The sequence below is a fragment of the Myxine glutinosa genome, chromosome 1 (assembly GCF_964187855.1).
Source record: "Myxine glutinosa chromosome 1, kmMyxGlut1.1, whole genome shotgun sequence".
Taxonomy (NCBI): Eukaryota; Metazoa; Chordata; class Myxini; order Myxiniformes; family Myxinidae; genus Myxine; species Myxine glutinosa.
Window position 1 is genome coordinate 190,228,291 of NC_136261.1, and position 26,782 is coordinate 190,255,072.

Here is a 26,782-nt window from a genome sequence, read left to right on the forward strand (position 1 = left end):
GTTTTCACCCCTGTGTGTGTCTGTCTGTCTGTCTGTTTGTTTGTCTGTGAACAGGATATTTCGAACAGTTGTGGACGGATTCGGACGAAATTTGGTCATGTGACAAGAACAAGCCGATAAGATTTTGGTTCATGTCCGGATCCAGATCCGGCCTATCGGTGGATACAAAATGTCAGCTGTTCAGCCTGGCGGAGGTATGCGCTCTATCGAGTCCCATTCAAGTCAAAAATGTTTTTACAGTGATCAACTTTGGCTAACGAAGGACCTTGTACAATGTACATACGTATTTTACACACAATTTGGAGGCGTCGGTGTACTCTTGCATAAATACAAGAACATTAGTATACTATGGACAAATTAACATCTCAGTACCATAGGCCATGTGTTCAGAAGAGAACTGATAAACAGTCCAGCCCGTCGTGCCACGTTCTCTAAGGTACAAGTGTCATGTGTGACACATGTGACAAGTGTCACTCATCATTAAGTGTAAAACTTCATCTTTTATTCAGCGAATCTTGTTTACTGTACGGATAATCCCAGGATTAATCTCAAATCGTGCTTTTTAATATGTTTTTCAGTATGACTGCCTCATGCAATGAACTCCCACCCACCCTCCTACTTATTTCCCCATCTTTTTACCTCGAAAGCCGATAATTAGGCAGCACTTATTAAGCTGCATTACATATGTCACGGAAGTAGTTGAACCCTCCGATGAATTAAACGTCAGGGTGACTGCAGTGCTGAATAACTCTAATTGAGGCCCACATGGGTGCAATTATATGGAAGATCGTTGGTGTCACCGCCGTTTCAAAGATGGCCCTTGTGTGCAGTACTTGTTCCGAGCCATGTGCATTCCACTAGGAGTGACACGTGAGCTCTCACAGGCCGTGCACATAAAAGCCGACCACAGTTTGCCGTCAGATGAACCTGTGCCTTCCTTCACCACTTTTCAATGCATTCCTGCAGATCTCGCAATGACGACTCGGCGTTCTCTGTATCTACGCTTTGCATCATTTCGACCACATTTGCCTGCCTGCCATTGGCAGACGTTACCATTTGTTTTTAGCGAATTGTCAGGGCGTTTTTTGCAGCTGTGTTTGCAATCACGTTTTAAGATTCTCGTATTTCTGGTTTAAACTAGGTACCTTCATAATTGTTGTGTACTCTTCCAAGAATTACCTTGGTAGCAAACACAATAGGTCATTGCTAGGTTAGCTTGGCTTCTCCTTGAGAGATGACATTTTGTATCCTTTATGTGTACTTGTTGTGTATACAAGGAGACTTTTACAAAAGATGTGACATTCTAATCCCATCTTGATTTAGCATGTCTAGTTTTTCTATTTCAATTGGCAGTGTCTGATATCACGTTTCCACTAACACTTAATACCAATTCACAAAACAATTCGGCTCCGGTTCATGCATTTAATACTCCATTGCAGGTTAATCCCCCCCGAATGGATTTAAACAAACAAGCAACGGTACCCGCCCTATGGGCGGGGCTTCAATTGGGAGGCCCAAATGAAAAGGCAAAATATCAGAAATTGAAGGCTTTTTTTATTTTAAACGATTCATATAAACATCCGTTAAATCATATCGCACACAAATCAAAATCTAAACAGTATTTGTAGCATTTCAATAAAAGCCACATCACTGTTCATATCAACAACAACAACAACAACAACATGCATTTTAAGGCCATTTTCCCTGCTAGAGCGGGGGTTAGCCTTGCGGTCCCCATGACGATCTTCTCCATTTTGCCCTATTTTCTGCATCTCTCCTCGTTAACCCCCTTGCCCGCATTTCTTCTTCCACCATCTTTAGCCAAGTCTTTCTCGGTCTTCCCCGTCCTCTACTTCCTTCTACATTCATTTCCATCGCTCTTCTCAACCAGTCACTTTCATCCTTCCTCAACACATGACCAAACCATCTCAACCTGTTCCTCTTCACAGCATCAATCACAGGCTCTATTCCCATCATCTTTCGCAATTCATCATTTGTCTTCCTCTCTCTCAACGATACTCTGCACATCCACCGAACCATTCGCATTTCCACCCTTTCCAGCCTTCGTTGCTGCTCTATGTTCATTACCCATGTCTCGCTCCCATAAATCATAACACTTCTCACACATGCAGCAAAAGGAAAATGCATTTGGTGGAAGGGGAAAAAAAAGAATTTCCAGTGGAATGAAATGCATTAACGTGCTGCATTATTCTGAATTTGAGACTATCCATGAGTTGGTAATGTCTGGCTATGCAAAATGTGTGCAATTTTACTAAACGGAAGAAACCCACCGTTCGCGTGCACATGTGTTGAATAGCGTGTTATAAAAGGAGGTTTTTGTTTATGAATCGCGTCATATAAACATGAAAGTGAGTCGAACATACTTTGTTAAGTCCGTTTTCAATCTGGATTGAATTAAATGTCTTTGAACACGTTTGCTTTAATGGTTGTGGTACTGGCTCCAAGGCCTTCTTTGCGAAAGTTGGAATCAGAAATGTATGCAGCAAGCTTAATATCTCTTCTGAAAGTTGTGCTCTGTGATGTAGAGTCTTACCATGTTATAGTGCGAAACATATGTACCTGAATGATTGCATTCACGCAAATGACTTGCAGGGAGTTTACACGAGTGCCGTTTAATGCCTGACACGGCCCTGCTTACCTTTTAGGTCTGACTTTACATAACAGATACAAAGTCCACAAAATGTGGGATTTCTGAGCTGTGTTGAAAATCTGGGATGGGAGACAGGAATTTGCAATCAGACCAGGGTGGGTGCCTGACTTAGGTTTGCTGTTTTTGAATGATGCCAATGGAGTGTTGAACATTCTTAAGGGAGTTTTACATGTATGGGAAAGAAAGAAAGAGAGAGAGAGGGATATATATATATATATATATATATATATATATATACACATATATATATATATATATATATATATATATATATATATAATATATATCCCTCTCTCTCTCTATCAACAACACAACAACAACAACATGCATTTTAAGGCCATGTTCCCTGCTAGAGCGGGGGTTAGCCTTGCGGTCCCATTGACAATCTTCTCCATTTTGCCCTATTTTCTGCATCTCTCCTTGTTAACCCCCTTGCCCGCATTTCTTCTTCCACCATCTTTAGCCAAGTCTTTCTCGGTCTTCCCCGTCCTCTACTTCCTTCTACATTAACTTCCATCACTCTTCTCAACCAGTCACTTTCATCCTTCCTCAATACATGACCAAACCATCTCAACCTGTTCCTCTTCACAGCATCAATCACAGGCAATATTCCCATCATATTTCGCAATTCATCATTTGTCTTCCTCTCTCTCAACGATACTCCGCACATCCATCGAACCATTCGCATTTCCACCCTTTCCAGCCTTCGTTGCTGCTCTACGTTCATTACCCATGTCTCGCTCCCATAAATCATAACACTTCTCACACATGCAGCATACACCTTTCCCCTTCAGCTTCAGCGACACTCTCCTCCTCATCAGCACGCCACTCAGTTCCCGAAACTTCTTCCATGCACATCTCACTCGAGCAACCGTTGCCGAGTCTGATCCACCTTCTCCATTCAGCATGTCTCCGAGGTAGCAAAATGTTTTCACACCTTCCAGCTTCACGCCGTCTCCAAGATCACTCAACATTTCCTCCATCTGCAGCTCCCTCTGTGCACACCTTACATTTGAATGTAGCTGCCACACTGGTTAATGACCCTCTCAGACCACTACATTTTTGATGAACCCACTCAGCACACATTGTACATTGAATGGAGTTCACTCCGACACCCTTCCTGCACACAGCACACGGCCACTTCCCAGTTCTTTCCACCTCACCACATGCTTTACCACTTGCCATCACCTTTGTCTTTCCGATATTCACCTTCAGACCTTTTGTCTCCATACATTCCTTCCACTTGTTCATCTTTTCCTTCAGTCCATCCATACTTTCCGCAATCAACACCAGATCATCTGCATACAACAACTCCCACGGTAAACCCTCCTTTACGGTCTGAGCCAGCACCTCCATCACAGCTACAAATAGTAGTGGACTTAGTACCGACCCCTGATGCACTCCCACCTTCACCTCAAACTCACCACTGTTCCCGTCCTTCGTCCTTACAGCTGTGCGTGCTCTTTTGTACATTGCCATCACTACTCTGATCAACCATTCCTCCACTCCTAACTTCCTCAATGCCCATGTCAATACTTTGCGTGGAACCCTATCGAATGCTTTCTCCAGATCAACAAACCCAAAAAACAACTTCTTCCTCTTATCCATGTACTTCTCCGCTCTATCTCTCTCTATCCCTCTATATATATATATCCCTCTATATATATATAGCAAAGGGGGGGGGGGGGGGGGGGGGGACCAACTCCATATCAATGCCATGATTTTGGAATGAGATGTTCGATGTTCGAGCGTCCGCATACTTTTTGTCATGTAGTGTGTGTATATATATATGTGTGTGTGTATATATATATATATGTATATATATGTATGTATGTATATATATATATATATATATATATATATATATATATATATTATATATATATATATATATATATATATGCATACACCCCCGCTCTAGCATGTGTGTATATATATATATATATATATATATATATATATATACATACACACACACATATATATACACACACTACATGACCAAAAGTATGCGGACACCCGAACATCGAACATCTCATTCCAAAATCATGCCATTGATATGGAGTTGGTCCCCCCCCCCCCCCCCCCTTTGCTGCTACAGCCTCCACTCTTCTGGAAGGCTTTCCACTGGATGTTGGAACGTTGCTGCAGGGATTTGCTTCCATTCAGCCACAATAGCATGAGTGAGGTCGGACACTGATGTTGGGCGATGAGGCCTGGTTTGCAGTCGGCATTCCAATTCATCCCAAACGTGTTCAGTGGGGTTGAGGTCAGGCCTCTGTGCAGGCCAGTCAAGATCTTCCACACCGATCTCGACAAACCATTTTTGTATGGACTTCGCTTTGTGCACGGGGGCATTGTCATGCTGAAACAGGAAAGGGCCTTCCCCAATCTTTTGCCACAAAGTTGGAAGCACACAATCGTGTAGAATGTCATTGTATGCTGTAGTGTTAAGATTTCCCTTCACTGGAACTAAGGGGCCTAGCCCGAACCATGAAAAACAGTCCCAGACCATTATTCAACCTTCACCAAACTTTGCAGTTGGCACTATGCATTTGGGCAGGTAGTGTTCTCCTGGCATCCGCCAAACCCAGATTCGTCCATCGGACTGCCAGATGGTGAAGCGCGATTCATCACTCCAGAGAACGCGTTTCCACTGTTCCAGAGTCCAATGGCGGCGAGCTTTACACCACTCCAGCCGACACTTGGCATTGCGCATGGTGATCTTAGGCTGGTGTGCGGCTGCTCAGTCATGGAAACCCATTTCATGAAGCTCCCGATGAACAGTTGTGCTGACGTTGCTTCCAGAGGCAGTTTGGAACTCGGTAGTGAGTGTTGCAACCGAGGACAGACGATTTCATGCGTTACGCGCTTCAGCACTTGGTGGTCCCGTTCTGTGAGCTTGTGTGGCCTACCATTTCGCGGCTGAGCTGTTGTTGCCCCTAGACGTTTCCACTTCACAATAACAGCACTTACAGTTGACTGGGGCAGCTATAGCAGGGCAGAAATTTGACGAAGTGACTTGTTGGAAAGGTGGCGTCCTATGACGGTGCCACGTTGGAAGTCACTGAGCTCTTCAGTACGGCCCCTTCTACTGCCAATGTTTGTCTATGGAGATTGCATGTCTTATGGAGATTGCATGACTGTGTGCTTCATTATATATACCTGTCAGCAATGGGGTGGCTGAAACAGCCAAACCCACTTATTAGAAGGGGTGTCCCCATACTTTTGGTCATGCAGTGTGTGTGTATGTACAGTCATGTGAAAAAGTAAGTACACCCCATGTAAAGTTTTGACTTTTTCAACATATTTCAACATACAGCTATTTGATCTTCATTTCAACAATATTGATAGATAAAGGTGATAAAATAGAACAAATATCATGAAACATTTACATTTTGTAGTCCATTGTATAATTTAAATAAACATAAATGCAAATTTCGCATGTGGAAAAGTAAGTACACCCCTACATTTATCACTACTTCAAATACCTAAAATTAGAATCAGGTGCACCAGCTATGGTGCAAATGATTAGAACATCGTTAGAGAGGATCTTGGAGGAACCAGTCTTATTTAAACCTCAGACATTTAGTTTGGTTTGCTCTTTGTTGTTGAAGTGTGCGGCGTTACCATGCCTAGATCAAAAGAGCTCCGAGGCCTTCAGAAAGAAGGTTATAGATGCCTACGAGTCTGGGAAGGGATTTATAAAGATCTCCAAACAATTTGAAATCAATCATTCAACTGTCCAGAAGATTATCTACAAGTGGAGAAGATTCCAAACAACTGCCAACTTGTTCAGGCCAGGCCGCCCCAGCAAGTTTAGCCTGAGAGCAGACCGTAAGATGCTGAAAGAAGTCTCTAAGAACCCCAGAATGTCATCACGGGACCTACAGGTAGCTCTTGCCACTGTTGATGTCAAAGTGCACGAGTCTACCATTAGAAAGAGGCTGCACAAATTTGATCTACATGGGAGGTGTGCCAGGAGGAAACCTTTGCCGTCCAGAAAGAACATCAGGACAAGACTAAAGTTTGCCAATGAACACCTAGGCAAAGACCAGCACTTCTGGAACAATGCGCTCTGGGCAGATGAGTCAAACGTGGAGCTATTTGGCCACAGTACCAGAAGACATGTTTGGTGAAAACCAAAGACAGCATTTGACCACAAGAACCTGATACCAACTGTAAAGCATGGTGGTTGAAATATTATGGTTTGGGGCAGCTTTGCTGCATCAGGGCCTGGGCAGCTCACCATCATAGAATTCACTATGAATTCTTCATTGTACCAGAGGTTGCTTGAGGATAATGTGAGGCCATCTGTCGGAAAGTTGAAGCTCAACCGAAGGTGGGCCTTGCAACATGACAATGACCCTAAACATCCCAGTAAATCCACCAAGGAATAGCTGAAAAGAAAGAAATGGAGGGTTTTGGAATGGCCAAGTCAAAGCCCGGTTCTAAATCCCATCGAGATGTTGTGGGGGGATTTGAAACGAGCTGTGCATGCAAGAAACCCCTCAAACATCGCACAGCTGAAAGAATTCTGCATGGAGGAGTGGGGAAAAATTTCTCCCAGTCGATGTCGAGACTGGTAGACAGTTATAAGAAACGCCTACTTGAGGTTGTTTCTGCCAAAGGGGACAACACCACCTATTAGAGCCAAGGGTGGACTTACTTTTTCCACATGCGAAATTTGCATTTGTTTATTTAAATTGTACAATGGACTACAAAATGTAAATGTTTCATGACATTTGTTATATTATATCACCTTTATCTATCAATATTGTTGAAATGAAGATCAAATAGCTGTATGTTGAAGTATGTTGAAAAAGTCCAAACTTTACATGGGGTGTACTTACTTTTTCACATGACTGTATATATACAAACTTATACACTCGTCCGTGTATCACCAGGTGTAAATCTGTAAAGAGCAAGACCAAGCTTCTCATCGATGGTGGTCGGGTATATCATGTCAAGAGGTCAAGTGAGCACACACGTTTCCATTCATATGTGCACTCGTTCGTATATGTAAACGATAGCACACTGAACATTAAAATATTAAATTATTTATTAAAGCCTGACGTTTCGAGAACAAGCTGGTTCTCTTCCTCAGAGGTGTTAAAAACAGTGTGGTGGTGGCAACGATAAGTTTCGTTAAGGATGGTTTGCGTCGTGGATCGCCAGTCACAGGGCTCCATGCATTCAAATTATTCTGCCACTTTTGGTGACGTTGTGAAGAATTGACGATCGATGTCAGTAAATTCAAAATGTTTTGAAAGGTTTTGAAAAAATTTGCGACTACTTGGATCAATCCATGATGTAAACCATCCCCAACTGAACTTCATGGTGTCACCACCACACCGCTCTTAACGCTTTCGAGGAAGAGAACTAGCTTGTTCTCGAAACATCGGGTTTTAATAAATAATTTATTATTTTACTGCTCAGTGTGCTATCTTTTACCAATATGAACCCTGAGCTGCAAATATTTTGACGTGTGTACGTGTATGTATGTAAGAAAAAAAAAGAAAAAAAAAAGATATATATATATATATATATATATATATATATATATATATATATATATATATATATACAGTGGAACCTCGACTTACGAGTGCCCCAACTTACGAGTTTTTCGAGATACGAGCCGTCACTCTGGCAGTTTATTGCTTTGAGATGCGAGCCGAGATCCGAGTTACGAGCTTTCGCCACCCGGTCACGTGGTTATCTTGCCGTGCACGTACAGTATCTCTGTCGTAGTATAGCGCTGCATTTTAGTTTTCGCATTTCGGTTATTTTGAGTTTCCGCCGCCAGGTGGGCTCCGGTCACGTGGTTATCTTGACGTGCACGTACAGTATCTCTGTCGTATAGCGCTAATGATATATAACGCCGCCGATAATGATATGATAATTTATGATAATCTATGCAGCACGACGTGGTCCTCACGTCACACAAGGCGCCTTTGCCGGCGCAAAACGGCTCTCTCAGGGTCAAACTCGGTATCGTTTTGAGCGCACGGTTCAGACCTTCAAGAAAAAGTTTATTTTGTAAAAATCGAGCCACGCGTTCAAAAGATATGACCGGTTTTGTTCGCCGGCACGTCGGCGCTCGAATCGAATCGAGTTAAAACGAACACTGCCGTTGTCGGGTCCGTCTGAGACAACCACCGGGCCTAGAACGCTGGGACCGGTCTCGATGGATAGGCCTGGATCAGATCTCGAAACGCTGGAAGCTGCACCTCTCTGTGATAATCTTGTGGACCATGACAAGAGATCGTGCGACACGTGGTTATCATGCCGTGCAAGTACAGTATCTCTGCCGTCAACTTGTTCAGAGTGCCGGCGATAGCTCGCCTTCTCTTTGTGGAAAACACGGTGAGATCCTTAACATCCAACAACTAATGGGACGCAAACGGGGCGCCCAGTTTAGCGGTACACCCATTGATGAATCACCCTGCCTGTGATTCACCCATGACAGGTTATAGCTGGGTCGGGATTCAAACCCAGGCTGGACAGTTTAGACTTTAGAGTCAAGTGTGCGTACCTCCAGTCCAGGCCATCCTGCCAACTTGTATGCTGCATACAGGTGAAATATAAAGCGCGAGATATTTTTATATATACTGTATATTTTAAAAAAAATTGGTGTGGTTTTTGGCGGGCTGGAACGGATTAATAGCATTTCAATGCATTTCAATGGGGAAATTTGATTTGAGATACGAGCAATTTGAGTTACGAGCTCGGTCACGGAACGGATTAAACTCGTAAGTCAAGGTTCCACTGTATATATATATATATATATATATATATATATATATATATATATATATATATATATATATATATATATATATATATATACAGCAACACCCCGTTTTACGCCATTTCGACCTACGTCAAATCCGACTTTACGCCACTCTACGAGAGTAAATTTCAGTTCAGCGAACGTCATTATGTGCGACTTTACGTCACTCCAACATTATAATAGGATGTGAAAAATTTTTTTTTAAAATAAATAAAATACAGACTTGGCATTTAATATGGAATATTTTTTTTGTGGGGGTGAACTTACTTTTCAAGATGTCTTAGAATCAAAAGTTCATTGGAATTATGTTGAAATTATTCTAGATTTTGTTAATGTGACCTTTAAAAGAAACAAAAACCACATTTGACATTTCGAAACAAATAAATTGATCCTTGAAAGTGATGTAAACTGATATCGATCTCAATTCATGGATAGTACTGTGTTAAACTTATGTATGTTTTCCAGAAGTATCTCTTTATTTTGCACATTAGCCAAAAATTATTTTTAACAAAAACAAAAGTTAAATTACGACTGGGATTACGGACAGTAAAATTACAGTTCAGTACTTCGTGTAACCCCCACGAGCATTCAGGAGAGCATGTACACGTCGAGGCATGCTGTTCACGAGATTTGTCAAGGTTTGGACAGGAATCGCTTGCCATGCAGTGACAATAGTCTGCTGCAATTCACGCACAGAGGTCGACTGCTGGTCCAAGTGGTCGATTTGACGCGTTAATTCTGCCCACAAGTTCTCTATCAGATTCATATCCGGAGACATGGCAGGCCACTCCATATGCTCTACACCACGGTCAGCAAGAAAGTGTTGGATCATGCGAGCACGATGAGGCCGTGCATTGTCATCTTTGAAGACAAAGTTTCCTCAAAAGGCTGCACGAGCAAATGGAAGCAATGTTTCTTCCAGAATGGCCCTGTACTTGAACTGGTTCAGGTTTCCATTCAGAACAACCAGGTCAGTTTTGCCCCCTGCCTGAAAAACAGCCCAAACGGTCACCCCACCACCTCCAGCTTGGACTCTTGGCACTATACAATCTTTGTTGTAGGCTTCATGCACTTGTCTGCACACTCGGATGCGACCATCTTGACGATAGACCAGAAATCTAGACTCGTCACGGAAGATCACGTGATTCCAGTGTCCTGGCTGCCATTGACGGTGCTCTCTGGCCCACTGCAATCGGCGCTGGCGGTGTTGTCTGGTCAGACATGGCTTTCTCAGGGGATGCCTGGCACGATAGCCTGCTTGAACCAGTCGTTGGTTGACTAGCCTTCTGGATACAGGCACATTTGTCAGTTACTGCCACTCAGCCCTAAGCCGATTAGCTGACTTGGTATGGCCATTGCGGACTAACCGGTGCAGCTGGCGATCATCCCTCCTTGTGGTTCTGCGGGGACATCCTGGCCTCGGGATTGGAATAGGGACACCCCTCGGAGCATTTCGTTTCAGGATATTTGACACCTGACCTTGAGTGATGCCACACTGCCGAGCAATAGCACGCTGTTTCATGCCGTAATTTCGTAAAGCCACCACTCCATGACAAACAGCATTGTCGAGTTAACGGACCATCTCCAGAGGAAGCGGCAATAACTTTTGGAGACGTGCTGCAGTTGTTTTCCACTAATACAGAACGCAAGAACCCTTGTATAGCAGACTGTGAAGCCAATCGTCAAATGCACCTGTCCGTACATTTTGCCTCGCCATCTGTGATATAATCCTGTTGTTGACTTCTTGCTGCGACAGACAATCAGTCACATGGTTCTTTTAACAAATAAATCGTCAAAGTGTAAAAGAAACTCACCAGATTGATATACTGAGTTAAGAAATTAAACCCAAGTCAAGAAAAAAAAAAAATTCCATATTAAATGCCAAGTCTGTAGTACATAAAAATTAACAATAAAAGAAGCTAAAAAAACAATTTAAAATACAATAAAAAGCACATAAAAAAAAAAATGTACGTATACGTACGCGTAGCTGCTGGTTCTCATTCAAAACAAAGGCGACGCCATATGCATTTTGTCCTGTGCTGTGGTCGCGTGCTTGCTTTGTCTTTCGCTGTTATTTTTGTGAATATTCCTTTACTGTGTAAAACAACCAACGCAACGTGGCAACGGCGAAACATGACGACCCTGCCGGCTCGGATGACTGTGACCGTGTCATGCCTCGAGCCGGGGTGCCTCGTCGGCCACCTCGCCGGCATCCAGCGTCGACGAACCGATCGACGTGTTCATGTGCACATGTGCATGGATTTGCAAATGCCTGCCTGTACGTCATCGTTTCTGCGTATATCGCATCGTCCAAAAAAAGAAGAAGCAAGCAACTTCGGCCGATCGAGGAAAGACGGGGCACACCTACGACTAGGAGGAGAGCGTCGATCCCTGGGGCGGCCGGGTTCACGGAACCCTGAGCTTGTTCGTTTCGTTTGTCACAGACGACACGACACGACCACCGGTGAAACTGCTCGGACACGTTGGGTAAAGCACGCCGTGGTGAAGCGGGCCGCGGAGCGACTCGGCACACAAGCCAGCTCGCGGTCGACACGTCCGTGCCGGTCACCCTGTTCAAGGAGAAGACCCGACCGATAGAAATAGAAAACAACGGAGGGATTCCCGACGGGGAGCGGCAAAGATTCAGGGCGAAGCCGCAGCCTTCTCCAGTTATTTGCTCTAGTTTTACGGTGTTTGTCTTCATTTTAAGGTATTACGCCCGGTTTACGTCAAAAACCGAGTTCCGTTCACGCCTTATGGAACCAATTAATGACGTAGGCTGGGGTATTACTGTGTGTATGTATATATATATATATATATATATATATATATATATATATATATATATATATATATATATATATATATATATATATATATATATATATATACATATATACTGAAACGCAAAAGAAACTTACCACCTTTGAAACCTTTAAATATCAACAATAACACTGCGTGTAGTAAATGTGTGAACTTATTTGCGGACAATAGTGTCCTCACTGTCAGACAAAACGGTCACGGATGGTCACTTGAACCTTCAATGGTCATTTCATAGCACAGCTGTTGAACAGCCGTTTTGACTGTCAGTGATTAGCCAAGGGGTACGGGATGATTTTAATGAGCTGCACGTGATGTCTTGATATTGGCTTTAAAAAGGCCAGTGCAAAATGGGCATTTTGACCGAAAAATTTGACCATTTTGACCAACTTCAAAAAGACCGAAAACGCAAAAGAAACTTACCACCTTTGAAACCTTTAAATATCAACAATAACACTGCGTGTAGTAAGTGTGTGAACTTATTTGTGGACAATAGTGTCCTCACTGTCAGACAAAACGGTCACGGATGGTCACTTGAACCTTCAATGGTCACTTCATAGCACAGCTGTTGAACAGCCGTTTTGACTGTCAGTGATTAGCCAAGGGGTACAGGATGATTTGAATGAGCTGCACGTGATGTCTTGATATTGGCTTTAAAAAGGCCAGTGCAAAACGGGCATTTTGACCAAAAAATTTGACCATTTTGACCATTTTGACCAACTTCAAAAAGACCGAAAACGCAAAAGAAACTTACCACTTGTTTGAAATGTAATAAAATTGTAACAGTTCAAAATAAAACAAACCAACAATTGCTAATTGAAACATTGGCATTTTATTGATGACATGTCAAGTTTTTGACGAAGATACACCATCTCATCAGTTTGTTCTACAGTACAGAACAGCACAGGGTGCAATGTCAGTCCCCTTTCAATAGCGTGTGTGGCCACCATTGTTTTGGATACAGGCAGTGCATCAGCGGCGTATACTGCCTACCAGTCTTTGGATGGATTGCTGCTGGATTCTGTCCCACTCAGTCCTCAATGTCTGAAGCAGCTCTGCCCGTGTCCTGGCCCTGCCAACTACGCGTCTCCCAAGCTCATCCCACAGGTGCTCTATGGGATTCAGGTCAGGGGAGAGCGCAGGCCACTGCATGGTGTTGATGTTCTCGCCTTGGAGAAATGCAGTGGTAAAGCGAGCAGCATGGGGATGAGCGTTGTCATGCTGAAAGGTTCTCAGTTCTGGGTTGTCTAGCAGGAATGGCAGCAGATGAGGTCGCAGGATGTTATCCACATACTGCTGGGCATTAAGATTCCCATCCACAACCACCAGTGGCATCTGATATGGCGGCCCACACCATCACACTTGGGCCACCCCACCTATTGGCTTGACGCACGCAACAATCGGCATATCGCTCACCAGTTCTTCTCCAGACACGCTCACGCCCATCAGGACTGTCCACACAGAACCTTGACTCATCACTGAAAGCGACCTCGTTCCACTGCGCCAAGGTCCACTGCTGATGCTGCTGGCACCATCTCTGTCGGTTGCGGCGATGGGCAGCCGTCATCACGGGGCCTCTGTATGGTCTTCTGGCAGTCAGGCCATAGTCATGCAGTCGTCTTCGTGCAGTATCATTGGAGATCCGTGGGTTTGCACACCCCAGAGTTTCTGCCGCAGTGCGGGATGCTGGACGGAATCGATCCCGCAGGTGACTTCGGACCATCTGCCTGTCCTGCCTTGCAGTGGTGACTCTTGGCCTCCCTGATCGAGGTCTGTCATCTGCAGAGTTGTGGAGGGTGTCTGTGTCCACCAGGGCCGATATCGTCTGGTGTGAACAGCCAAGGCGACGTGCCACCTCACGGTAGCTCAGTCCGCCTTGCAGCATGCCCAGGGCACGCTGCCGTTGATCCCTTGACAATCGTGGCATGTTGATTGAAATGCCCATTTTGCACTGGCCTTTTTAAAGCCAATATCAAGACATCACGTGCAGCTCATTAAAATCATCCCGTACCCCTTGGCTAATCACTGACAGTCAAAACGGCTGTTCAACAGCTGTGCTATGAAGTGACCATTGAAGGTTCAAGTGACCATCCGTGACAGTTTTGTCTGACAGTGAGGACACTATTGTCCACAAATAAGTTCACACATTTACTACACGCAGTGTTATTGTTTACATTTAAAGGTTTCAAAGGTGGTACGTTTCTTTTGCGTTTTCGGTCTTTTTGAAGTTGGTCAAAATGGTCAAATATTTCGGTCAAAATGCCCATTTTGCACTGGCCTTTTTAAAGCCAATATCAAGACATCACATGCAGCTCATTAAAATTATCAAGTACCCCTTGGCTAATCACTGACAGTCAAAACGGCTGTTCAACAGCTGTGCTATGAAGTGACCATTGAAGGTTCAAGTGACCATCCGTGACCGTTTTGTCTGACAGTGAGGACACTATTGTCCACAAATAAGTTCACACATTTACTACACGCAGTGTTATTGTTGATATTTAAAGGTTTCAAAGGTGGTAAGTTTCTTTTGCGTTTCAGTATATATATATATATATATATATATATACATATATATATATATATATATATATATATATATATATATATATATATATATATATATACATATATATATATATATATATATATACATATATATATATATATATATATGTATATATATATATATATATATATATATATATATATATATATATATACACAAAGAATTAAGTTAAGCACCCCTACACAACGAATTAAGGTAAGCACCCCCTAATATATTGTTGCGAATATGGAATTTGGCCTCCATATCCGCTTGTAAATATTCCCCTATTTTCTCCAATACTCCCCAACTTTCCCCGATCCCCCATTCCCTAGTCCCATTGCATGTAAATAACAATCAGTAGAGCCGACCTTCCCCTTATTCCCCCATTAAATGTCGTGCCCAGGTCCACCGCACCACACGTAGACAACTTTCGGACATCTTCCTAGTTATTCTTATTCTATGTCAGTTAAGGCCTCGTCTCCATTAATTATGACTCTTCGTTGCACCAGAATGTGATTATATGGCATCAGTAGTGAGTTTAGGACCTTTCCCATACCTCCTTCCATCTTCTTCCCCAACAATTACAACAACAACAGAGGAGATGGCGGCGGAGCGGGGGAGGATGCGTCCTCACACCGGCTCGATTAGCGCCATAGACCATGCGCCCCACGGGGTTACCACGAAGGGGCTCCTTGTCAGCTCCTCGTCAAGGGCGGAGCCTGGTAAACCCCCCGCACGCACCCAATGAGAAGCAACGTGCCGATTCCACGAGGCGGAGCTAACGAGCCGAGGGCGTGTCACTCCCCGCCGGATATACGCGGCCCCGCGCCGGATGTGACGTCAGATGCGCCTCAGCTTGGAGAGAGAAGCCACCGCCACCCCCAGCGCGACGATACCTCCCCGCATCTTTGGACCGGACCGGACCGTACTGGACCCTGCTTTGAGCCCAGGTGCACCTGGAGCCATCGCTACCCGCCTGTCCTTTCCATCAATCCCCGTGTGAGTCAGCTTTGTCCCGTTTATCTGTCGTCTGTTGGGAATAATATAAGATTGTGTCTAAGTGCTTGTCTTTCTATGCTGTCCCTCTTGTAGTTGTAATCTAACCTTCCGCCTTAATATAACCTCCTCCGGAGGTCTTGAGAACTGAACCCCTGGTGTCGTATTGTGTTATTGTAATCCAGCCGGGTGTCTTCTTTTTCTTATTGAGCCAGCATCGCGCGACTTCGTCAACGTCGAGTATAGTCGGGTAATTTGTGCGGACACGACGGCCATTCCGCTCGGCCCACTTTAACATCAAAGTCGTGTCTGTAACAATTGGTGTCGGGAGTGAGATTCGAGGCCCGACCAAATTTTGAAAAAAAAAACGAATAGAGGAAAAAAAAAAATTTGGTCAAAATTTGGAGCGGCCGAAATTCGTTTTGTTTTACAAAACCCGAATTTTGAAAGTCGCGCTATGGCGGATCAAGACGGCTGGGGTCCGGTTAGGGAGAGTGAAGCAGGGTCGGTCCAGGACCAAATTGAGGGACATGAGGGACATGAGGAGAGCGAAACAGCGGGGGTAGCAGACGCGCGAAATGGCGCCTCGCACATAGCTACGGCGGCCGCACCCGCTGCACAAGTGGGAGGGATGGCCCAGATGCAGGTCCTCATGGAGCAATTTATGGCGCAAATGCAGGCGTCCCTCAAACTGCAGAGTAACCAATTGGGGAACCGGATGGATGCTCAGGGTGAGCGATTGGAGGGCCAAATGAGGGTTGATAGTGGGCGATTAGAGGGCCAAATGAGGGGTACCGGTGAGGGATTAGAAAAGAAATTTGAGGGGTTAGACAACGGGATAAAAGAGGTGAAACATGGGTTAGAGGGGTAGAAAATAGAATGGCTGCCCAGGAGAATCAGATAGAGGGAGTGAAAAATGGGTTAGAGGGGTTAGAAAACAGTATGGAAGGCAAATTGAGGGACATGAGGGGACCAAGCGGAAAGGGAAGTTAAACAAATGGAGCAGCAGATAGAGGGGGTCAGAATGGGGGTAGAAACCAAACTGGATGCTCACAGGGAGGAAATGCAGCAGATGAGGGTGGCATCTGGGCAGGAGATGCAAGTGATGGGAGAGGAGATCAGAAGAGGAGTGAGTGAGGAGGTCGGAGGAGTGCGCGAGGAGGTGAGGCACTGTAAGGAGCGCATGGAGAAAGAGGTGAGAAAGGGGACTGTAAAATTGCAAGGTGGTATAGAGGAGTTGACGCTGGGAGTAGAACAACTGACAGTGGGACAAAAGGAGTTGGGGGACCAGGTAAAGAAGAACACAGCGGTAATAGAGGTTTAAAATCGACACAGAAGGAGATGAAAAAGGACGTAGGGGTAATTAAAAAAGAGTGTCAGACGGTACATGAGGACCTGACGAGGAAAATGGACAAGGTGGTAGAGGTAATGGAGGTTAAAGAGCGGGAGGTGCGGGAGCACATAGAAAAAAATAAAGTGGAGTTAGAGGAAGAACTTAAAGGGGCGCACGAAGAGATGAAGGAGATGAAGCAAAAATTAGAAGAAGTGGAAGAAGGGGTGAGCGAAATTAAAAAGCGACGGAGAGAGGATAAGAAAGAGATAAAAGAGGAGGTAAAAGAATTGGTCCAGAGTCTGTGTTCGGATCGTGATGATGTGCTCATTAACCGGATGAGGGATTCGCAGGTGATGGAGGAGAAGCGAAGAGAAAGAGGACCCGGTGTAAGTGGTGACCAATATGGTCGTGCGTATGATGCGCCAGGGGATTTAAGAAGCTTGGGGGTCGAGATAGACCCGGGTGTTCGTGAGAGGCCGTCGGTGAAGTGTGCGACAGGTCTGGTGTGCGAAAGAGGAGGTGTGCAAGAAAGTCCGACTCTGGGGTGTGTGAGGAAAAAGTGCGTGCCAAGGAGTGAGGGTGCTGGCGAGAATGAGTCGGTCGTAGCGCGTGTGCGAGGGGGCACATGGAAGCGCGGTGTGGTGAGTGTTACAGGGGGTGTAACGGGAGAGTGTGCGCGAGGAAGGTGTGTGACGGACAGGTGCATGGGGAAAGAGTGCGCTGTCAAAGGCAAGGAAGAATGCACACCTGTGGTGAGTGTTACAGAGGGTGTGACGGGAGAGTGTGCGCGAGAAAGGTGTGTGACGGACAGGTGCACGAGGAAAGAGTGCGCTGTCAAGAGTAAGGGTGAGTGCGCTGTCAGGAATGGAGGTGAAAGTAGTGAGAGTGACATGGAGCGTGAGTTAGTTGTGACAGGTGAGCGAGGATGTACACCTGGGATGGAAGGATGCACACCTGGAATGGTAGAGCGTGAGTGGGAATGCACGCTGGAGTTGGTGGTGAGGCACGTGGTTGGGTGTGCGAATGAGAGCACACCTGTGAGTGTCACAGAGGAGGTGACCGAGGAGGGGGCGCAAAGCGGTGTATTGGTGAGGTGTGCGAGCAACGAATGTGTGCCAAAGTGTTCGGTGGTCAGGTGTGTGACCAAGGCTGTGAGTGGAATGGGTGTACCTGGGTGTGTAAGGAAGGGTACGAGGAGCATGGGCACAGCTGGATGTGTGAGCAAGGAACGGGCTGCGGGGTGTAAGCGTCCAGGTGAAGCATCGACGTTAGACGGGGTAGAGTTTAGAACGACTTATAGCCGAATCGGGCCCTCGGTGCGTGCCGGGCCTCGCTTTGAACGGCCGCGTCCGTGCTCCACTAGGTGGAGCGGGCAGCTGGATAGGAAGGGTCGTCATGGCGACCACGTTTTGTTGAGACGTGCCGGCAGGTCGAGATCGGGACATTGGATGGCTCCACGCCGAGGTGGTGTGTGGGATCTCGGCACGGGTAAACCCCCGTCCCTGCACCGAGTGCCGGACGCATCCAGCCGCTGGCACAAAACAACCAGCATCCATTGCTTGGCTTTACGAAGCCGGGCTTTGGACAGGGATTGGCGCACCGAGAGGTATTAGTGAGTAGACTGGGTGATGAGGTTAGTGTTTTGGACCCAAAATTGGAGAAAAACAAAATTTGATGATTGGCAAGGGATTGGCAGTAGTGATTGGCAGATGATGGGTAGTGATTGGCAAATTTTTAATTTGTTGAAATTTGATGTGCAAAATTGGTAGTGAGAGACCCCCGATGTGGTGGGATGGCATCCCTGCCACCCTTCCCATGTGTGGGGCAAATGCGCAATAGCTTATTGGGTGTATGGCAGTGAAAACTAGCCCGGGAGGGTTAGGATATGGTGTGTAGGGATCTAGAGAAGATGACCTTAGGTAACGTTAAGGTTAGTTAGTGACTGATACCTGTAGTGGGGACGCAGGTAGATTAGTGTGGATGATAATGACGTGGGAGCGCAATAGTTTAAAGGGACGACTGGGAAGCGCAAGTTTCAGAAGGGAGTAGTTAGCTGAGATGATGCCGTGTGTGTGAGAATTGAACAGGTGTGATTGCACAGGTGTGCAACTGGACAGGTGTGTGGAGCAGTGTATGAGTAGTGAGTGTTGTGGATCAGCGCGAATGCGCTTGGGGAGAGAAGGGTGCAGGTGGCACCAGGTGTGAGAGCACAGGTGTGCAAGTACAGGTGTGTGGAGAGAGTTGGAGTAAGTGGTACGGAGTGGTGTGCATGGTGCGAAGGTGTGAATGGGGGAAGAGTGGACCCCCATCACGGATACCCGGGGCGGGTAGTGTAAGTGTTAGGTAGAGGGTACAGGTAAATTGTGGTTGGATATTGGCATCTGTGGTGCGGTTGCAGAATGGTGTTGTGAATGGGTGCATTAGTGTTGTGGAAATGGCGGGGCGTGTAGCCTGTTAGTGTGTGTAGTTGGTTGGGCACTCCACCACTGTGAGGATGTCGGCCAGGTGAGGCCGCAGGTGGGCTCTGGGAGCCGGTAGAGTTGTGGATGGGGCCCGAGGATCCGGAGGATGGACCCGGGTAGCCCAGTGCCAGAGAGGGCACGGAGTGGGGAGAGCGCCAGAGGGCCTTCCCCAGGTAGATAGGTTAGGGTAAGGAGCAGGTAAGCTCGGAGGCAACTACAGTGGTGGAGGTGTGCAGGTGGGTAGACCCACTGGGAGAGGTACACGTCGCAGCCCAGAAATTGTACGAGGGCACCGGGAGATGAATCGGGGGAGTGAGACCCCAAATTGAAAAGCACCACAGTTTGGCCAATGGGAATTGGTTTTTTAGAACCCATAGTGTAAGAGGGCCAATGGTTTGGCCGGAGAAAGACCCCGGGTAGTGTAAAGTTGTTAAAGTCATTTAGGAAATAGTTAGGATTGATGAACCTGTCGCACCATACGCAGCCACTTACCTGTGGTGATGATGATGACTCCACACCTGTGTTTTCTTTGGTTGTGTTGCAGAAATGAGAATTGCTGTGAGGATTTGTGAGACGCATCACGACGTGGATGAGACATTGGGGTGATTCCATCTCTCCCTCCCTAGGAGGGACTGATGATGAATTGGTAATGGCAAATTTTGATGTTGAGTTGAAAATGGCAAATTTTGATGAGAGTTGAAAATGGCAAATTTGATTGGTTAGGAGGGAGAGAAGACGAATTTGGTTTATGGGAGGAACGGGGAAGACAGTAGGGATGTTTGTCGATTTGTAAAGTAGATGTTTATGGGTAGTGTTGTGTTTTGTGGATACAGTAAGGGGTAAGGGAGGGGCCATGTAGGTTACCTGGTGGGGGGGGGGGGGCGTACGATAGGAACGTACCTGTCTCACCTGGTTCCCATGTGCCCCCAGTGTGCATCATCTTGTATTGCGTGCACTTTTGCGCCCTTACCACCTTACTCACTTGTCTGCTTCTTTTGTCTCCCACCTCCGAGGATCTGGCTTTGGGGTAGAGAGAGAGGAGAGAGAGGTGCTGGCTGCGCAGTTGTGGGCCTGCACTTTCGCTGTTTGCTGCCGGGATCGATACACCATATGGACCGCAATGTTTGTGGCCACCCACAATGGACCGCAGTTCGTTTGCGGCCAAGCACCACCCGGGGATGGACCTATGGGTCAACGTGGCACCTATGCCATAAAGGTGAACCACTGTTAATTAACACCACTGAAGGCCACACGAAGAGCAAGAGACACCTGCAGGGTTAGGGGTTGTCGAATTTATTTTTATTCCAATGAACAATGGTGACTGCACCGATTGGTGGTGGGGTGGTGCTTTTGATGCTGGGAAAGGGTGCTCTGTACGTTATTAAAGGCCGTCGGCCACAGAGCACTCGTGGGTTGGTGTATCGATGCTGGCAAGCGCGCTCTCTCTATGCATAACATCTGCATGTGTTCCTCCAAAAACAGGTCCTGGATCGTAGTGTAGATATCAGCGTAATCTTGTAAATAATGCTCCCTACCGGCTGTATGTTTAGTTTGAGAATTCTTTCCGGATTCGGTTATCCTGTGGGTGTGTTTCTGTGAGGAGAAGGGTGCAACGTCGCAGGGGGACATATTTACTCATTTGTGAATATCTGTAAAACTGTCGCACTCAGGGTAGAGTTAATAGTAGAGGGAACTACATTGCGTGCCACACTAAAGTAGGTAAAAATTTATCGGGTCGGGACGCCCCGAGGGTAGAGAAGGGTGCAATGTTGCGAATATGGAATTTGGCCTCCATATCCGCTTGTAAATATTCCCCTATTTTCTCCAATACTCCCCAACTTTCCCCGATCCCCCATTCCCTAGTCCCATTGCATGTAAATAACAATCAGTAGAGCCGACCTTCCCCTTATTCCCCCATTAAATGTCGTGCCCAGGTCCACCGCACCACACGTAGACAACTTTCGGACATCTTCCTAGTTATTCTTATTCTATGTCAGTTAAGGCCTCGTCTCCATTAATTATGACTCTTCGTTGCACCAGAATGTGATTATATGGCATCAGTAGTGAGTTTAGGACCTTTCCCATACCTCCTTCCATCTTCTTCCCCAACAATTACAACAACAACAGAGGAGATGGCGGCGGAGCGGGGGAGGATGCGTCCTCACACCGGCTCGATTAGCGCCATAGACCATGCGCCCCACGGGGTTACCACGAAGGGGCTCCTTGTCAGCTCCTCGTCAAGGGCGGAGCCTGGTAAACCCCCCGCACGCACCCAATGAGAAGCAACGTGCCGATTCCACGAGGCGGAGCTAACGAGCCGAGGGCGTGTCACTCCCCGCCGGATATACGCGGCCCCGCGCCGGATGTGACGTCAGATGCGCCTCAGCTTGGAGAGAGAAGCCACCGCCACCCCCAGCGCGACGATACCTCCCCGCATCTTTGGACCGGACCGGACCGTACTGGACCCTGCTTTGAGCCCAGGTGCACCTGGAGCCATCGCTACCCGCCTGTCCTTTCCATCAATCCCCGTGTGAGTCAGCTTTGTCCCGTTTATCTGTCGTCTGTTGGGAATAATATAAGATTGTGTCTAAGTGCTTGTCTTTCTATGCTGTCCCTCTTGTAGTTGTAATCTAACCTTCCGCCTTAATATAACCTCCTCCGGAGGTCTTGAGAACTGAACCCCTGGTGTCGTATTGTGTTATTGTAATCCAGCCGGGTGTCTTCTTTTTCTTATTGAGCCAGCATCGCGCGACTTCGTCAACGTCGAGTATAGTCGGGTAATTTGTGCGGACACGACGGCCATTCCGCTCGGCCCACTTTAACATCAAAGTCGTGTCTGTAACAATATATTCTTTGTGTATATGTATACATTGGCATATATTCTAAGGTATGTGAGATCAAATAATGATTGGTATGACATTAGCAATTATCCATTGATGAAATTGAGTGATCAAAGTGAAAAAAAGTGATTGGTTGAGTCAGTGATCCGATCACGTGGGTCCTACACACGTTATTGACGCAAAGATCGCTAGAGGTCTTCTCAGAACAATGACTGTACGTTAGAAAACATAAACGTCATCCACACTGTCCGTGATGGACCTATAGCTCCATACTTAAATTGAGGTGAAAATATGCCTAAAATTCCCAAAAAATTTCACCTTAAATTATTCAGAATAAAATATTGAAAACGGCATGATTGTTATGTTTTTATGTGACCATAATATCACTTCTCCAGAAAATATAGCAATATCATGGGTATATTACACTGTTTTGACGACAACAAACTTGTAATGTGCGAGGTTGTAAAAAAACGGGGGGGGGGGTGCTTAACTTAATTCTTTGTGTATATATATATATATATATATATATATATATATATATATATATATATATATAATCAACGAACATAACAGCGTGACGAGCGCTGTCCCGATCTCCTGTGGACCGAAGTCCTAGACCAAAGCATCACCTCCGACCCAAAGGGTCTTCTGGAGGCCTCAGCCCGGCCACTCTGTCAACAGACAGAGATTTATTCATTGGTCCCCATTGGCTAAACATCAAGCAGAGCCGCCAATCCAGATTTCGGGCTTATTGACCCTCGTCAGGACGGCATACTGCACGTCCCTTTGACCCTTTGGGTCGGAGGTGACGCTTTGGTCTAGGACTTCGGTCCACAGGAGATCGGGACAGCGCTCGTCACGCTGTTATGTTCGTTGATTATTATCCCCGCCGATCGCACCGCACCCCCTGGTTTTGGTTTGCACTGGTGGGAACGATGGTCTGTGTGGCAGACAGGCTGTTGGTTCCTTGCGGGTTATGCGGTATTTACCGTGTGAGACATAATTCGTGGCTGGTGCTCACCATTAAAGCTAGGAGGTGCCTTGATCATCTTAATAGACGATTTTGGTCCTCATTGGTTAGATTTTTTGCAGTATGCCGTCCTGACGAGGGTCGGTAGACCTGCATGCAAATCGGACCTGGCAGGAGTAATGCCCTGCTGGTGGATTAAGGGGTCTTACTCCTATTAAGAGGAGTGGTCCCAATTGTATGACCATGCATTGTGGCCCTTCGGGGGCATGATGCATGTGTTTGAATGACCATGTGCTTCCCCCTCGGGGTTGAGGCGCATGTGTATTGTTATGGGGACAGCCTTGTTGACGTTGTGCCTTGGCCATGGGGTCAAGGTGCACGTCCGAGGCTGTTCGAATGTTTGACTTTTTACCTTTTTTCACAAGCAAAAAAGGCAGGCCTTGACTGGGGCCCTAAAACAGTCAATAAGCCCGAAATCTGGATTGGCGGCTCTGCTTGATGTTTAGCCAATGGGGACCAATGAATAAATCTGTATGTTGACAGAGTGGCCGGGCTGAGGCCTCCAGAAGACCCTTTGGGTCGGAGGTGACGCTTTGGTCTAGGACTTCGGTCCACAGGAGATCGGGACAGCGCTCGTCACGCTGTTGTGTTCGTTGATTATTATCCCCGCCGATCGCACCGCACCCCCTGGTTTTGGTTTGCACTGGTGGGAACGATGGTCTGTGTGGCAGACAGGCTGTTGGTTCCTTGTGGGTTATGCGGTATTTACCGTGTGAGACATAATTCGTGGCTGGTGCTCACCATTAAAGCTAGGAGGTGCCTTGATCATCTTAATAGACGATTTTGGTCCTCATTGGTTAGATTTTTTGCAGTATGCCGTCCTGACGAGGGTCAATAAGCCCGAAATCTGGATTGGCGGCTCTGCTTGATGTTTAGCCAATGGGGACCAATGAATAAATCTCTGTCTGTTGACAGAGTGGCCGGGCTGAGGCCTCCAGAAGACCCTTTGGGTCGGAGGTGACGGTTTGGTCTAGGACTTCGGTCCACAGGAGATCTGGACAGCGCTCGTCACGCTGTTATGTTCGTTGATTATTATCCCCGCCGATCGCACCGCACCCCCTGGTTTTGGTTTGCACTGGTGGGAACGATGGTCTGTGTGGCAGACGGGCTGTTGGTTCCTTGCGGGTTATGCGGTATTTACCGTGTGAGACATAATTCGTGGCTGGTGCTCACCATTAAAGCTAGGAGGTGCCTTGATCATATATATATATATATATATATATATATATATATATATATGTATATATATATATATATGTATATATATATATATATGTATATATATATATATATGTGTATATATATATATATGTGTATATATATATGTATGTATATATATATGTATGTATATATATATGTATGTATATATATATATATGTATATATATATATATGTATATATATATATATGTATATATATATATATGTATATATATATATATATGTATATATATATATATGTATATATATATATATGTATATATATATATATGTATATATATATATATGTATATATATATATATGTATATATATATATATGTATATATATATATATGTATATATATATATATGTATATATATATATATGTATATATATATATATGTATATATATATATATGTATATATATATATATGTATATATATATATATGTATATATATATATATATGTATATATATATATATATGTATATATATATATATGTATATATATATATATATGTATATATATATATATGTATATATATATATATGTATATATATATATATATATGTATATATATATATATATATGTATATGTATGTATTACCTGTATATGTAGTTACCGGTATTGGTGTATATTACCTTACCTTATTACCTTATTATATATTACCTTATTACCTTACCACCTGTATATGTATGTATTAGCGGCTGCAGTCGTTTGCCGCTGCGTTTGCCGCTGCGTTTGCCGCTGCGTTTGCCGCTTTGCCTCCTCGACCTTGGCCTCGTACTCGTCCCTTCGCTCCTGCCTGGCATGGCTCTGAAGTACTCCGCCGCAAGGCTTCTTCTGCTCAATACCCGCTCCACCCCATCATGCATCTCTGCCATCAAATCAAATGGACTCCTCCGACGACCCAGGTACATTCACCGTGGCTCCGGTCGCAAGTTTGTTTATTTGCAATCAGGTCACTCCATCCCCGTCCTCTGGTCGGCTCAGCGCACTCTCACTCTTCGTCCCAGCGCACCTGGTCACAGCAACCCACACGATCGCACCTCTTGCCTACGAACCCTGGCTAAATCACCTGAATTCATCCCTGCTGTTCAAAACAACATCAAGCTCACCCTGTTCAACACCCGGTCCCTCAACAATAAATGCCTCATCCTGAACGAATACATCCTGGATAACAAACTGGACTTTCTCTGTCTCACCGAAACCTGGCAACAACCTCTGGACTACTACACACTCAACCTCACCACACCCAATGGATATTCCTACGTCAATAAACCACGCTCGGAGGGCCGAGGTGGTGGAATTGCCGTTATCCACCGTCAAGACATCAAGACCAACCTCATCTCCATCTCATCTGCTCCATCATTTGAACACCTGGCTTTAAAACTCTCTGGTCACACGCAGTCAGTCATGGCTGTCGTCTACCGCCCTCCCAAACCACACCCATCATTCCTGTCTGACTTCTCCTACTTTCTGACCCAGCTATGTTCCCTCTCCCCCTCAATCCTCCTCCTTGGTGATTTCAATATCCACATGGACTCCACTGACTCCACAATAACCACTGACTTCACTGATTTACTCACCTGCTTTAACCTCACTCAACATGTCGACTTTCCTACCCATATCCGTGGTCACATTTTGGACCTTGTCTGCTCCACTGGATTAAATTTGCACCATCTCTATGGCTCCGACCTCACCCTCTCTGACCACTTAGCCATCACTCTGACCATCAACATCCCCGCCCCAACACCAAGGCATTATCGCACAATCAACTTCCGTAAGCTAAACGCTCTTTCACCTACCTCATTCTCATCCACCCTCTCTGAAAAAATGTCCACTTCTCCCTTCATTGACCTCCACACCCCTTCCGACCTCACTGACTACTACAACCACACTCTCTCCTCCTGCCTTGACCAGCTTGCGCCTGTAAAAACCAAAACAGTTTCTTTCACCCATTCTGCTCCCTGGTTTACCCCTGAACTCCACCTGATGAAAACTCGTGCTCGCCAACTTGAAAGACTCCGCAATAAAACGGGTCTCACAGTTCACTCCCAAGCCTACAAGGACCACATACAACAC

The 26,782-nt window shown here is 45.6% G+C and overlaps 1 protein-coding gene across 5 annotated transcripts in view; it reads left to right on the forward strand.

Annotated features, from left to right (window-relative positions):
- Positions 1 to 26,782, forward strand: part of LOC137432254 (protein kinase C epsilon type) — a 238,626-nt gene that overhangs the window by 62,003 nt on the left and 149,841 nt on the right. The window contains exon 2 of one of the 5 annotated variants that reach the window (XM_068124056.2): positions 55 to 194. The exons of 3 other annotated variants lie outside the window; for them this stretch is intronic. In XM_068124056.2, coding sequence (XP_067980157.1) covers positions 132 to 194 — 63 coding nt within the window. In that variant the 5' untranslated portion in view covers positions 55 to 131. Of the gene's footprint in view, positions 1 to 54; positions 195 to 20,630; positions 20,840 to 26,782 lie in introns of those variants that run through there. One more of the 5 variants, XM_078781506.1, reaches the window with a different exon arrangement.